This window comes from Vidua chalybeata, chromosome 20 (genome assembly GCF_026979565.1).
Source record: "Vidua chalybeata isolate OUT-0048 chromosome 20, bVidCha1 merged haplotype, whole genome shotgun sequence".
NCBI classification, from domain to species: domain Eukaryota; kingdom Metazoa; phylum Chordata; class Aves; order Passeriformes; family Viduidae; genus Vidua; species Vidua chalybeata.
This window is the reverse complement of record NC_071549.1, coordinates 7891361-7906474: the sequence shown is the minus strand read 5'-3', so window position 1 is coordinate 7906474 and position 15114 is coordinate 7891361. Positions and strand designations below refer to the sequence as shown.

General features: G+C 42.6%; 1 protein-coding gene across 9 annotated transcripts in view; it reads right to left on the bottom strand.

Moving 5' to 3' along the window:
* The window catches only part of PIGL (phosphatidylinositol glycan anchor biosynthesis class L), a 53448-nt gene that overhangs the window by 32655 nt on the left and 5679 nt on the right, over positions 1–15114 (bottom strand). For 6 of the 9 annotated variants that reach the window (XM_053961138.1, XM_053961135.1, XM_053961139.1 and 3 more), the window contains exon 3: positions 1634–1700. The exons of 2 other annotated variants lie outside the window; for them this stretch is intronic. In XM_053961138.1, coding sequence (XP_053817113.1) covers positions 1634–1700 — 67 coding nt within the window. The remainder of the gene's footprint in view (positions 1–1633; positions 1701–15114) is intronic. One more of the 9 variants, XM_053961136.1, reaches the window with a different exon arrangement.

Sequence of the window (15114 nt, the reverse complement as noted above, 5' to 3'; positions counted from 1 at the left end):
ACAACCCTCCAGCTCTATGAAGAGTTTGTATGTACAAGGAGCTGAGGTTGTGCTCCACCACATCACCTTTCCAGCATCAGGGCAAAGATAGAGCAAGGATCTGTGAGCCACTTCAGGGGCTGTGCAAGACTCAAGGGCAGTGACCAGTTTACTTCGTTGTCTTGGTAACATTGTGGTTGACCTGGGTTGACCAGATCAGTGTGACTTAATCATCCTAAGAAGGAAACAACTGCAACAAGTGGCACAGCTAATTACTGTAGGTTCCCTGTGCCTCACATTCACAACCTTCGACTTGCCTAAGCATTCAAACTATTCTGATTGTGCACCTCCCTGGGACAACCAAATGACCTACAGCACTTAGTGCACTCTGTATCTATTGAGTACCCACACACTCGCTGGGGTCTCAGGGAGCAGCAGGTTATAAAGTCCTATTTACACTGTGTCAATATAGAGGATTTTACTGTTAGTTACAATGTAAAGTGCATGTTTTACCTACTCAGTGTGTTTAAGCCCTCTTTTTCTCTCTCTGTACAGCCATGCAGCTGTGGAGATCATCTGGGAGACTAAAACAAATGGTGCCCTGATATAATCATAGCAGAGCTGGAGGAAAGGCAATTTCAGCAAAAATCTTGACAGCAGAATCTGTTTCTGTTTAAGTCTGACCTGTTCTCCTTGCAGAAGCAGCATGACAGAATGTTTTGCAAAAGATTTGTATTTATATGCTTGGCTGTCAGCTCTAGATGTTGCTCCTTGTCTGTATAATAATTACATGGAATGTTCAGTGGAGATGTTCTCTAAATTGAAATAAACAGAATCAATACAGACTTAACTGCACTGTCACACCACATGAATAAAACATGCTGATGGATTTTCTTGGCCAGTGTTCAACAGGGATTTATTTGGTCATTGTTATTGCTATGCAAGGTGCATGTTAAATGGTGTGCCAGCAGTTGAAAAATGCCATTTCTGTCCAACTTCTACCTACTGTTGTTACCAGTAACTCCTAGGATTCCTCAAATAGAAAGAGTTGCATATTTATCTCTGCCACACAGTACAAAGAAAGAAAAAGAAATATTTTGAAAAATAGCTATGTACAGTGTTTAACACTGGATAGGGATCTAGGGGACAGATATTATATAAAAAATTACTCAACATAATTTTACAAGTTAACTTTGAATCCTCTGCATTTCTTGTATGTATTTCTCCAACATTAAACCATTTTTCATGCTGCCTGATGAACTGCTGCAGTTCACTGACTCCTGGACCTTTCACTTTGCAGTTTATATACCCTTTAGAAGGTCTCACAAAACGACAGCCAAACCCCTAAACATGGTCACTTCCTTCATCATCCCAAGCAGACCAAGGTTGTTTCAGTTCACTGGAAGGCACTGAAGCATGTACAGGTCTCATCTGATTACAGAGAGCCTGTAATGCCCCGAGGCCACTGAGACTGTCAACACAGCTGTCCCTGTGTGCTGAGACAAATGTCCTGCTGGGCAATCCCTGAGTCAAAATGGAAACACAACTTCTGACATGGATTAGGGGTAAGGACAAGCACTGTAAATAGGCCAGGAAGCCAGGGAAGTTTATTAGGTATTACTAAAGGAGATTCTATTAAGCTCTTAGGAAATACCTTGACCCTGGTGCTGTTCTGCAAGTCCAAGTATTCTGAAGTATTTCACTTTTCTGGTCACCTGTTGCTAACATAAGATAAAAATGAACATTTTCTGAGCATGTCTCAGACGCACAAGACCACACAGAACATGTCTAAAGCTCACAAAGAAGGGAGGTGCAGAGATCTGCACTCTAATGGCATAATTATCTCTTGTGAGAAAAGCAATCTTGCTGCATCAGCACTGAGCAGCTCCCACCTTCATCCACCCCACCCTCACCCATCCCACCCTCACCCATCCCACACCCTCATCCATCCCACCCTCACCCATCCCACACCCTCACCCATCCCACACCTTCACCCATCCCACACCCTCACCCATCCCACACCTTCACCCATCCCACACCCTCCCCATCCCACACCTTCACCCATCCCACACCCTCACCCATCCCACACCCTCATCCATCCCACCCTCACCCATCCCACACCCTCACCCATCCCACACCCTCACCCACCCCACACCCTCACCCATCCCACACCTTCACCCATCCCACACCCTCACCCACCCCACACCTTCACCCATCCCACACCCTCACCCATCCCACACCCTCACCCATCCCACACCCTCACCCATCCCACCCTCACCCATCCCACACCTTCACCCATCCCACACCCTCACCCATCCCACACCCTCATCCATCCCACCCTCACCCATCCCACACCCTCACCCACCCCACACCCTCACCCATCCCACACCTTCACCCATCCCACACCCTCACCCATCCCACACCTTCACCCATCCCACACCCTCACCCATCCCACCCTCACCCATCCCACCCCCTCACCCACTCACCCTCACCCACCCCACACCTTCACCATCCCACACCCTCACCTATCCCACACTAACCCATCCCACACCTTCACCCATCCCACCCTCACCCATCCCACCCCCTCAGAAAAATCCTGGCAGAGCTGCAGTCAAAGGCAGAAATTCTGTTTCCTGACACAAACTCTGGAGCAGAAGCAAACTGGAGCAATCCAGTCCCTGAAACCACTGAACAATCCCCTGAATGCACATCCTGAGGGTTAAACACCCCCAAATAAATTACAATTACTGTTAATGCAGATCACTTGAAGACCAAATGAGTCTGGGCAATGGTGTCTAAACATTAAGTTCTGCAGGTTTATTTTTCTAATACCACCTCATATTATTTCTTTTTAATTAATTTTCTGGTCATTTGTGGCTTAGAAAATTATTGATTCAGTAGGTATCTGCTCCCACATCTGGGCTTTCTTTAAACAAAATCACAAAGATGATGAATCTTCTCCTACATAATACTTTATTGCTTCCTACGTTCATGCTTTTGGTGTTTTAATCATAACTAGAGGCTCACACACTCCCATCTCAGCAAGTACAGTAAGCTGGATAAGCCAAAAAACCATTTACAGTTGAAGGTTTGCCCAGACATCTAATATTTTATCATAAAAATATGAAATTTTCTTTTGCTCTGAGTCACTGATAAAAAATTTACTTCATGGAACATTTGAAATGGCAAAAAAAAAAAGAAAAACAGGCCTGGAAAACAGGATTCAAAGAAGTGGCAGGAGCATTCCTCACCTTGGGTCCTGTCCCTGCCAGTTCAGCTGCTCCAAGGGCCAGGGAGTGTTGGTGACACCACAACAGTGACAGTGCCACACACAAAATCAAACCAGGCTGTGGTGAGGCCAAGCCAGCAGAATTCCTACCTACCTCTTCCTGCAGCCCAGGATAACCCACTCATTTTAAATAAGTGTTTTAGTTCTTTCTAAAACAACTCTCTCTCTAAGGATAGAATTTAATTTCCCCAGTTTGTTGTATTAATAGGGATGGAGTGATGCATTTCTCCTCACTAAATTAACTTTTAGTCATGGTTTGTGCAATTTTGAGTTGAGATGGAAGCTGGAGCTCCAAATCATAACAGTATTTTATAATTGTTTCCAAACAACTGGGTAAATTATATCAGAATTTCCAGAAATAATGGAAAAGCTTATCAAAACACAGTATTAAAAACTAACACATGCAGTAAACAAAGATAATATTAACTGTAGTTAAGGAGATAAAGCAGTTGGTTTTGGATCACACATGCTGTTGAGGCATCTAAAAAATTAGTAGAGCAGACTTTCACATCTATTTTTATTCACAGACCACAAGATGAAAAAGGATTTCCTCCTTCAGTTTTGAATGAGCTTCTCAACTCTGAATTACTGAGTGTCTGATAAGACAACTCAAAAGGAGTCTCTCACTCTAAAATAGTCTAGTGCTAAGTGAGAGGACTCCTTCCATTCTGTAGTTTTACTTTCTCTTAAACAGTGGCAGGAAAAAGCACAGTGCCTGCCTCTTTAATTTCATGTAAGTTATCATGTTAAGAATATATGAATCTTAGTTCTTAGTACAGATGGTCATAAATGCACATTAAATCACAATGTTTTATTTTAAACCATTGAATTTAACATAATAAAATATTAATAACTGCAATAAATTTTGATCCATACTGCTCCAGTGGCTTTTGGTTTTACAGGGGAAAATCAGGCCTGTCAGCTAATTAATTATTGTGACTGATTGTAGTTATTATCAGTGTCATAGGCTTTTAAAGCCAGCAGGACCACTCTGGTCATTACTCTCATGCAAAATGTGTGTAACAGCTCAACAGACCCCACCCACCAAATCTCTTCCCAGTGCTGGTCCTCCTGCATGACCATCAAGTCATCTCATGGATAAAGCAAATAGCTCAAGCATTTTAAACATCCCTTATTAGGCTTGTTTTCCACTTCTTTTATCATTCTGGTGGCAGTTTTCCAAGTATTTTACACCAAGATATTGAACTAGAACAAGAGAATCTCAAACAACACCTGAAGAAGCAATAACAGGTCCTTACTCCAGTAAGAGTAAGGATATCCAAAAACTGGGAAATACACGTGCACAGGTGAGTGTCACAGTACAGCATTCCTTGAGCTGGGCTTGGCTTAAAACAAAGGACTCCTGGCTCTCATCTGCATGTTCAGGTTCCTGAATACACTGCCCCCAGCAAATGAGTGTGTGATAATCCTGTGGAAGGACCCCTTCAACCCCTTCTCTGTTCACAGGCAGAGGGAGAAGAGGAAAGAGCACCAAGGTGCAGCCTCAGCAAACTGGGCTGGTCCTACTGCTGGTGGTTTAATGAAGAACTGAGAGCCCTGTGCCTGTCCCCAGGTTCTGCTGAGAGAGCAAAAAGAGCCTCTGGTCACCTCCTTCCCACGAGTGAGCTGAGCATGGGGATTCAGTGAGTTCAGTGTTTGCCCTTGAACTGGTGTGGGCTGCATTTGGCACTCTGCTTTTAGATCAATGCATAACCCAGGAGTAATCTTATCTGGCAGGAACAGGGGGGTTGGGGGAGGAACACAGCCTTAGAGAGGTGAGGAGAGCAACTCTTCTAAATGTTAATGGGTTAAGAATAGAAAGGTCAAATGCCTGCCTTATCAGAAGGCCCCATGTGCAAACAGGCACCGAGCTCAGCAATCAGAGCACCAGCTGGGGATAAATGTCAGAAGTTAGTTACTGTAGCTGTAAACACCAAAAGTAGGATGGTGCAACTGGGAAACCTCCCAAGACACTTCTGGTTTATACAGATCACTGGGAAAGTCCAACTGCCAAGTCTGGCTGGAAATTACTTCAGTCTTAGAGCTGCTGTGGAAGCAGAGAGCACCTGTGAGCTGTGTGGTGGCCCCACAGTGAGCCACTGTAGGAGGGGGTGTTGAGTGTGTCCTGTATCCAACATCCTGTGCTGGCTCCAGATTGCTCCTGCCAGAACTCACACATTCTCCTGGAAGAAGCAGTATGAGGATGGAGACAGAAAGTCCTTCCTCACCTCCCTGTAGGTACAGAAGGCACTAAACAGCAGAAGCTGCGTGAGGACTCTGAGCACAACATGTAATGGATTGGGGTGGAATAAGAGATGAGGCAGCACAGGAAAAAAATATCTCCCTTAAATACTAATACATTTTTAACCCAGTTCTAATTAATCTTCTTGTTGGCATTCAAGGAAAGAGGCCAGAAATTGTATTACAGTGGGCAGTAATCTTCTTGCAGATACAAGCAATCAACTTGCAGAAATGATGAAGAGCACAAACACACCCTGGTGTGAAAGTTACTGTGAGGAGCCTTTGCCAGTCACCAGAGCATCCAGCCTGGCACCTTTTGCTTGCAATAAGTTGTCAATAAAATTAATCAGCTGATTCCCATTCTCTGAAAAGACTGGCAGTGAGCAGCCATGTTAAGAATACTGCTGTTCCCTCTCTCCTGGTACTGGGATTGCTCCAGGAGAAGGTTACCTGAGTTTGGGAAACAGATACGGGACACCTGGCACAGCTCCCTGCTTTCTGCAGAACAAAGAGCACCATTCTTGTCACTCTGCTCCCAGCTGTAAACAGCTATCAAAGGAGAGGGTTAACTGCCACGTAAAACACGGAGAAGGAATAGTAACTACAAATCCAGCAAAGCTAAATATATTTTATCCCACAAAAGGGATAAACAGGATCTGTGCTCATAGCTCAGAGATCATATTCTAACCATTGAATAGTTACTTTAATTGGTAAAGATGGGGTTACATTTGAAAACAAAAAAGGAATGCACCCATTTGAAGCCATTGCTCTCTGAAAGATGATTTTTGATGTTTGTACCACAAAGTGACACTCTGCAGTAAAACTGGCCGTGCCTCCAGCCCCAGCCATAGGGGAGAACATCATAACCTACTTAAATCTGCAGGCTGCATCCTCTCTGCAGCAGAGCTCCCAAACGGGCACAAACGGCTCATTCCCCCCACCAGCATTACTCGGCATCTGTTTATCCCCCGCTCTCCTGCCAGCATCTGCTCCTTTGCTGACACACATGAGCTGCTCCTCTGCACTGCCACCCTCATCTGCAGTCTGGGAACTCGAGTTCATCCATTTGAAAGAGCACAAATATTCAGCAGCACGCATTTCACACACATGGCATCACTGAGCTCTATTAACAGTTCTGTTCAACCCTGAAGCTACTGGATTTTCAGTGACAGCTCCAGCATGTTAATGACTTGGGATGTTTTCTGAATTCATGTAGGGAAGAAAAAGCTTTTGTAAAAATACAAGATTTTACCTTTTTCTATTCACAGCAAGAATGACCAAACTTATTTATCCTATGAGTCACATCCTGAAGGCTTCACATGGCTGACAGCCTCAGGAGATATAATATACATTCTGGAGAGCCACTGCAGGGGAGAGAGAGGCTTTTCATCTCTCATTTCTTGAGCTGAGAGCTCAATTGAACTTAGTTCAATTTAGGAGTAGGAAACACAACCCAAGTCTTCCAGCAGCACAATGACATTTCCCGAGTTGCTGCACATTTGAATGAAATAATTTGCCAACTCTGAATGAAGCTGTGGAGATTCTGCCACAACTCCTCTGTTTCATTATGCAGGAGGCAATTTTGAGAATGCTGCCTCAGCTCTGCTGTTTATTGTGTGGACGTGTCTGCCTGCTACAAGTCCTGTCACTGCCTCTCATTCTGACACACACTGGCGTTTTCTTGGCTCTCACTCACAGCAGGGGAAGAGCACAAAGGTATTGCAGAAACACCTCCTTTCTTCATCCCTCTTTAACATGTTCACATTTTAAAGATGATTCTGTGAGCACATTTCTTGCAGCTGAAACTGTTTCATAGAGATTCAAAATTGGACAATAAAAATGCATAGCCCACCACAGCAAAAAATGCAATCCAGGAGAGACCATATGCAATTTTCTGACCTGTGTTATTTCTATGCTGTCATCATTCTGAGGCATTTGATATGCTACTCTTTGGTTTAAACCCAAGAATGGCATCTGAATTTTTACCATAATAAACTTTCTTAACAGACTTTGCATTCTCATTATTCCATCCATACAAGCCACAAGGATTTTTTTCCTCCTTAAATGTCCAATCCACAGGCAATGGTTGTGAAACTCCATTATTTCCAGGAACTGCTGGCAAACCTACTGCTGTCTGCTCTTCTTAGTATTGCCTGTATTTTCCTTGTTCAGCCTTAAAAGCCAAACTCGGTTTGCAAAAATGTCTGGGTTTCTTGATGCCAGAACTGAATAAAGAGTAGAACAGGACAGAATTAGATGGTTTTATTATGCTGAAAAGCCATTAACTCACATTAAAGTCTGTAAAACAACAAGAGCATAAAACTGGAAATAGATGCTCAGCCTTAAATCCTATTACTCAGAAATTTTCCTAGGCATTACCAATCTTTTTGGTAATGTCTTTTTAAGATCCACCTTAAATCTTTTTAAGCTCCACCATCCTCATCTGATCTTTACAATAAAAACAAGGTGGAATAATTTTTAAAGTTGTAACTACTTGGATTCTCATCATTCAGTAAAGTGAAAATAATCTGTAAAGAAAGGCAGCCTGAATTGTCCAATATAGGTGACGTCTGCCACAATTTGGTCTTCAGGCAGAGGTAAAGAACAGACAGGTATTCCCAGTTGCCTGGGAAGAGAATACACAACAGGAGATACAGCCAAGAAAGCTGGGACATGTGACAAAGATTCTGGATTATTCAAATCTTTCATCAGTCACGATGATCCAGAAGCTACAATGGAAATCTCCCCACCTAAGGGTTATCTCTGCAGGACCACACAGTGATCTCAGCCACACACAGCAGATCTTCAGAGAAAGCAAGGGAATTACTCCAAATTTACACTGGCAGGACCAAGATCAGGATCTGACCAGATCCAAACAAAAACCAGACAATGCCACACAGGCTGTAAGAACAATCAGCAGTCCATGGGGTGTGAAAGCAATGGAGACCTCTGTGATTCCGATGCACTTCAGTGACTGAAAATATTCCAGTGCTATTGTTCTTCCTCTCCTCTTCCTCTCTTGGACCTCATCCCATATTCCTGAGCACTCCTGACAGACAGCTCTGAAAAGATAACTGACAAACTCACAATGGCCTGAGCTTCCTCAGCTGAGTATTCCCTTTCATTCCATTTGGGGAAGCTGTAATGTATGGAGCAGTGGCTGAAGCTGAGTCCTGGGAAGGGGAAAGCGACCATCCACGATGTCAGCCGAGTTCATTCCTAAATGCAAACCACATTGGGCTGTCGAGCACAATAATAAAAACCTGCTGACCTAGTTTCCTGCAGAACAAAATCCTCTGTCTCCCCTCCTTCTGTGCCAAACCTAAATCACATCTCGAAATTAACCCTTTGACTAGCAAGGAAAACTCTAATAATGATCCTCAACACTCATACAGCATCTCACACCATGAGAATAGCATGGAAACAGCAACTGCTCCATCCCCACAGCTCTGCAAAAAGGGAGGGTTATTGCAGGATGAAAGTAAGACCCAGAGAAGGTCAGAGACCTTAGCAGACTTCAGCTGAGAAATTATTCTCTTCCTTCCAAAGGATTTTGAAGCTCCGTGCTTCAACTGCTTTGTTTCTAACATTTCTTCTATGCAGATATAAAACCTTTGTTCATGATGTGGCAAAAAAAAAAAACAACAGCACAGCTCTGCTTTTTGAAAAAATGCATCAAACCACTCAAGAAAGGACCATTGTTCTTCCCAAATTTTGCAATGTCAACTTGCAAGTCCTTTTCTGGAAGATGAGAGCTGATTGTGTCTGCTCCAAGTGTCTGGCGAAAGTGCTCCCTTGTAATGGCTTCACTTCCTCAGTGATGCAATGTTTCATTTGAAGGGATGCCTGGGGGAACTTCAGAATGCACCCAGAATGCAAAAAATAACAGGGCATGTCGCAACAAACTCAGCCAAGAATATACAAATGGGAATTCTTTGGCTGTAGGATGCTTCCAAAGGCAGCTCTGGATCATGCTGCTGCTGCAGAGCAGAACCCACTGCAGTCAGGTAGGAGCAGCTGGGGAGCCTCAGATTCCAGACTGCTGAGAGCACCTTTGCTGGCTCACACTGACACTGTCAACTGGAGGAGTTTTCAGACATGTCTCAAAGAGGGTTTTATTAACACAAGAGTGGCGATTAACAACTGCTATAGAGCTTTACAAATGGGTATTTTACAATGAGGTGACCAATGTGCAACCTGCAAGTAGAATTGCTGACTGTAGCCAGAGCTTTCAGCTGCTGTAAGAAGGACCCTGCACTGAATAATTTAAACACTTGTTGCTCCTGTATGAACTGAGAGAGCTTTGCCTACATCCAGACAGCACCCAGGACCTGGAACAACTCCAGAGTTTCCTACAACAGCGTTTGAAAAGAGAAGGAAACAGGAAAGTGACAACTACAAGGCATGTCAGCAATGCCACTTCACCTGAGAAGAGGTTGCTGTCTCTGCCACTTTGTCAGTCTCTGCAGGGAAGCTGTAAAGGCTTACAGAGTAAAGACAGCACTTAATACACTGTACCCTCCAGGGAGTTTGAAGTGAAGAACAAAAAACCTGGATTAAGGAACACTGCAAAGGTTATGTAACTATATCTGTTCTCTGGAAGCTGCATCTTCACAGGTGAACTCCACAAAAGCTTCTGCTCCACCTTGGAAATGAGGAAGACAGAAGTTTGAATTCCCACAGACTTACTACTAACATTGTTCAGGATTAGAAAGATGATGATGGAAAAAGAGCGTCTTATTCATCATATCTGCTCCCTGAGGGCTTAGGAGTTGTACATGCTTTTTTTATTGACACAAACAAGCTTTAAATTCTATTGTCTTGCAGAGGAAGAGAAGGCTGAACTCAGTTCTGGCTCACAATATCATCTGCAGTTCCAGCCAAATCCCAGCCACACAACTTTTATTACTGGGAGGATGTCAGAGGCAAAAGACACAGCTGGAAACTCAGATCCCAGACTGAGCTTTGCTGTGCTGGCAGGGAGACAAACCAGTTTTTGATTTGTATGTAAACAGAGCCAATCTGAACTGGAAGGTCATTAAGAGAAAACACATTTTACACAACACCCATTGTACAGTTCCCTTTCCAACTTTCCCCATACTAACATTTTTTTTTAATAAGACTTTGTCTTCTCTTGTTGACTGTTTCAGTGACAATTCCTGGGCGTGCTGAAGTCAATGGCCAACCCCACACTGGAACTGATGGAACTGAAATTCTTTAGACTGGATCCCAAGGAGGAGTTTGCCCAAGAGAGACTGCAAATCCCCTCCTCTGCTTTCCAATACAGTAATTACCTGCAGAAAATGCAGGTCCATTGCAAAGGATGATGTTTCCAAAGCACGTCACAGGCTCAGATCTCACAGATTTACTTTAACTGAGGTGCTTATATTTTCTACTGTAGCTACAATTAAAATAAGATGATGAGAATCCACAAAGAAACCACACTGTTCTTGTGATCACAGCATTAACGCCTGATCCATTATTGTGAGAAGGCTTTTAAGAGCATTCCCAGCAGAAATAGGAATATATTTTCCCCGAGTAAGCTTGGAGGAATGCAGAGATTCAAAAGCTTAAGCAGAATCCCTGCTAGATTTTTTTTCTGTTTGTTCCTCCTTTTTAACTTGCTGTGATTATTTGATATAATTGTTACTCTTTAAGGGTAAGAGTTAAGCATTTCTCTGAAAAAAGACCTGTGTCTGCATATAATTAACAGCTGCAGGTTCAAATGAGGGACTAACAGAGATGTTGCTGGGCTATCAAAGCAGGGAACCTTCAGAAGCAAAAGGAAAGTGCCTGTCATTCTCCATTAGTTCCTCGGGGTCAGTGTTGGCAAAACACACTGAATTGTTCCATGTGTTACCAGCAAAATAAAGAGGTTGTTGTAGTTTGCTGTTCTTAAAAGGGGACTCCTGGGTATAACTTGAAAATAGCTTTAATCTAAAGACTGTATCTTTCTATAGCTTCCTGGAACCATGAAGAAAGTCCATTCAAAATGTTTTAACAGGAAATCAGCAAACCCAAAGACACTTCCTTCTGCTTGGACACAAGTATTCTAGTGACAGAATGGCTCCCAGCCAGGAAATCTGTGTCCCCAGGAGACAGCAAAGCTGGGACAAGAACCATCTGCAAATCCAGGATGGCTCCTTGGAGCTTTCTTTGCTCTGAAGATGATGCCTGTCTTTAATGTATGTGGAGGACTTTCAAAAATCATTCATGAAAGAGTAGCAAATGCAGTTCTGAATGAACTAAGAACGAACAAAAGAAAAAAAAAGTCCTTGTAATGGATTTTCCTGTTCTCCTGCATGTCCCTATCTTCAGCCCCAGACTCCTGAAATGCAGCCATTTTGCACAGCTTTATTTCTTTTCTTACTATAAGCTTAGCAATGTTGATGGGTTTTTAAGTCAAATCAAGCTTTCATCAGCTTCAGGGGATGGCTGGGATCCCTCTTCTCATCTTCCATGTTTTGAGATCAATATTTCATAGTTTTTATTCTGCTAAAATAATCTTGAGAATTCAAAGTATAAATTTCAATGCAGAGTATTTTGATTTGATTTCCATAAACCATTTTGTCCTCTAGCTGTACTCCTTCATTTCCCCTTGCATTTATTCTGAGCCCTTGGCTTCTCTGGCCAGGCTCTGTCCCTCAATCAATCCCTGCTGTGACTTCACTGACGTGCTGGGACAGGTCTCTGTTGACATCTGAGGGAGAATCCTCGAGTGTTTCCAAAGGTACCACTGCTCATTGCCCTGCTGAGGGAATCCAGGCCCCCCAGGCTCTGAAAGGATCTTTTTCCCCTTCCCCCTTGGTGGACAGCAAGGAAGCTCCTTTTGCTGGAAGGCTGAGGAAGAACCTGGTTCATGGCAGCCCCAGGGGGAAAAAAGGGCAGATTTCCTTATTGACAAAAATATCTAACTCAGGACAAAATAGCTAAACCTCACTTAGTGCAATACAAGGCTTTGTTTCAGAAAGCAGCTTTCCTGGAGGGCTGTGAGACAGCTCAACCCCCAGAAGAATTTCCTCTTAAATTATTGCATAGAGCAACACTTATAAAAGCAGATGCCTGAAGGCAGACTTTTATATAATCCTTTTTATCAAGTGTTCTGAGGTCCTAAAATGCCAGCAGGAACTGCCATGTGGGAAAGCATTTTGAAAAAATTATCTATTTAGAAATATAAATACAAATAGGTGGCCTAATCTTTCATTGTCTTCTCAGAAAGAAAACAATTTACATTTCCAGAATTACACTAAACAGAAATTCGGCTACAGATTGATAAATATCAAGATCCCCACCTGACTGACAAAGAGCCTTCTTGTCATGATGAAGCTTGTTAGTGTTCAGGATTTTTTGAGTGTGTTTGGCTGATTCAAGGGATGTAAGCTGATTTCCCTGCAATACACACTGAGCATGTGATCAATTTACATGTCAGATTTCTGGTCCCACAGATGTCGTTCTTAATTACAGAAAATTCTGGGGAAAAAAAAGGCCTTTACAGCATTGCTGGGATAAGGAAGATTAAGAAAATCCCATCATTCACTCCTGAAATAAGCAGCTCTTCCAGAATAAAGCATGGCAGTAATTTTAATCAGCATACAGATCAGCTTTTTGGAATTAGTAATAAAATAAAATGTCAAACTATGATACCACGGGGAACTTAGGGAGACAAAATGTAACTCATTACCACAATTACTCCAGCAGAATTAAAACTGTTAACTACTGATCCCAAAATATGAAACATTAGAATGGGAAAGAAGAAATATTAGGCAATAATATCACCTTTGTGATGGAAACACATAATAAGTAAGAGGAACACATTTTTTAGAATCCCACAGCTCTGTGCACTCAGCACCCTCCATCAATAAACCCAAGGACAGCAAATCCAAACTGGATCAATGGGATGGATGTAATGATTGTGCTTCTAAATTCTAATAAAAAGCCTCAGATTTCCAGTGATATATTTTGTTCTCTGAAGGGCCTGAGTGTTTTTGTATCTTTGTGATCACCACAACCAGACACACACACTATTTACTTAAGGATATATTTTTCCCATGACCTTACAGACTCATTTCTCTGTCATGGAGAGGTCATGGAAGGAAGTTTGTTAGAAGTAAAGTATGAGGAAGTGCAATAGAGCATATTTATCTTATAGGAGGAAAAAATTAGTCCAACACCACAGAATTATTACATAAAAAATGTAAAAAAAATATATATTTTGAGGCTCTCTGCAGCCTCATAAAAATAGCCTGTGATAGTGCATGGGCAGATGTCCTCTCTCCTGTGCAGTGTCTGATCAGAGCCCTTTTGGACTTCAGTGAAATAATAATAATAAAAAAGCAAAGGGAGTGCAATTTCCATGGAAACTTGGAAAGAGATGTGACATTGTTTGCCGTAAGCGTCCGACTGTGAATGGAAAATTTTCCAGTTTACATAGATCTCAGCTATTATTTTCTTTGCAGTGCAAACTTGGGCCAAATATTTTCTGTCATATTAAAGATGCTAATAATCAGTTTTACTTTCTGTCCAGAACAACTGTGCACAAAAGCTTCAGAATCCACAGTAAAACATCAGATATTTATCTTTCCATGAACCCAAAATACACATTAGAAAAAAAGAATAATTTGGGCTTCCTTTTATCTGCTTCTTTTCAGAAAAAGATGGCAGATCAGAAATCATGTCCTTTTTATGTGCATTGTTTCAGACTAATAGACAGCCAGAGCATTGGCAGATGTGCCCACTGTAAATGGGAGCTTAACTCACAGGAAAATCTGCTGTTGAAGCACATAAGAAGATAAAAATATACCAAAAGCACTGAGTTTACATTAACATTTATACAAATAATGAAGTGACTTTTATCTTACATGAGTTTCAGAACTCACTCTCTTGCTACTCCTCCCTTACTCAGCAGCAGGAATAATTGTGACAGTCCAGAAATTAACTTTGAACAACACAAGCCCAAGTTCTGAGCTGGGCTGCTCCAAGTGTTGAGCCTTGTGTGGGAATGGTAACAAAAGTGGATTGTGAAACTTTTCTCCCCTAAGTGCAGCTGGTTGGTGTAGTATGGGAGCTGTGACAATGACATGGCAGCTCAGAGAACACCTCTGCAAATCTGGTGCCTGACCTGTACTAGTCACAAGTTGGAAGAGTCCAGAGCTCAAATCTAAATTAGTCTGGAACAAATGTGCATGGCCAGACATTCCTGCCCTTCCCACTTCTGGACATGTCCCATAGACCAAAGAACTTTTCTGCAGGAAATGTGTGGTGATCTCAGATCTCTAGGGCTGAAATGTGGGTACAGTTTGGGGCCATATTTGTGCAGATTTGAGTTGTCTTTAAGTGAGATAACAAACACAATGGTAACATCAAACACAGCTCCTGAAGGATCCAGGCAGAGCAGTTGTGTGATAGAGACTGAACTGGTCCTGCTGGGTATCCTTGAGAGAGGCATTGTTTAAGGCAAGGCACTGCTTAAGAAGGATTTGGTGTTTAGCACAGATTTCATCATAGGCTGACTGGAGCTTTCTCTTCACAAGTTCACACACAGTCCCAAATGTCATGTGGATCTTACACCTGCCTGCCCAGAGAGATGACAGAGCAAGTCAATCACC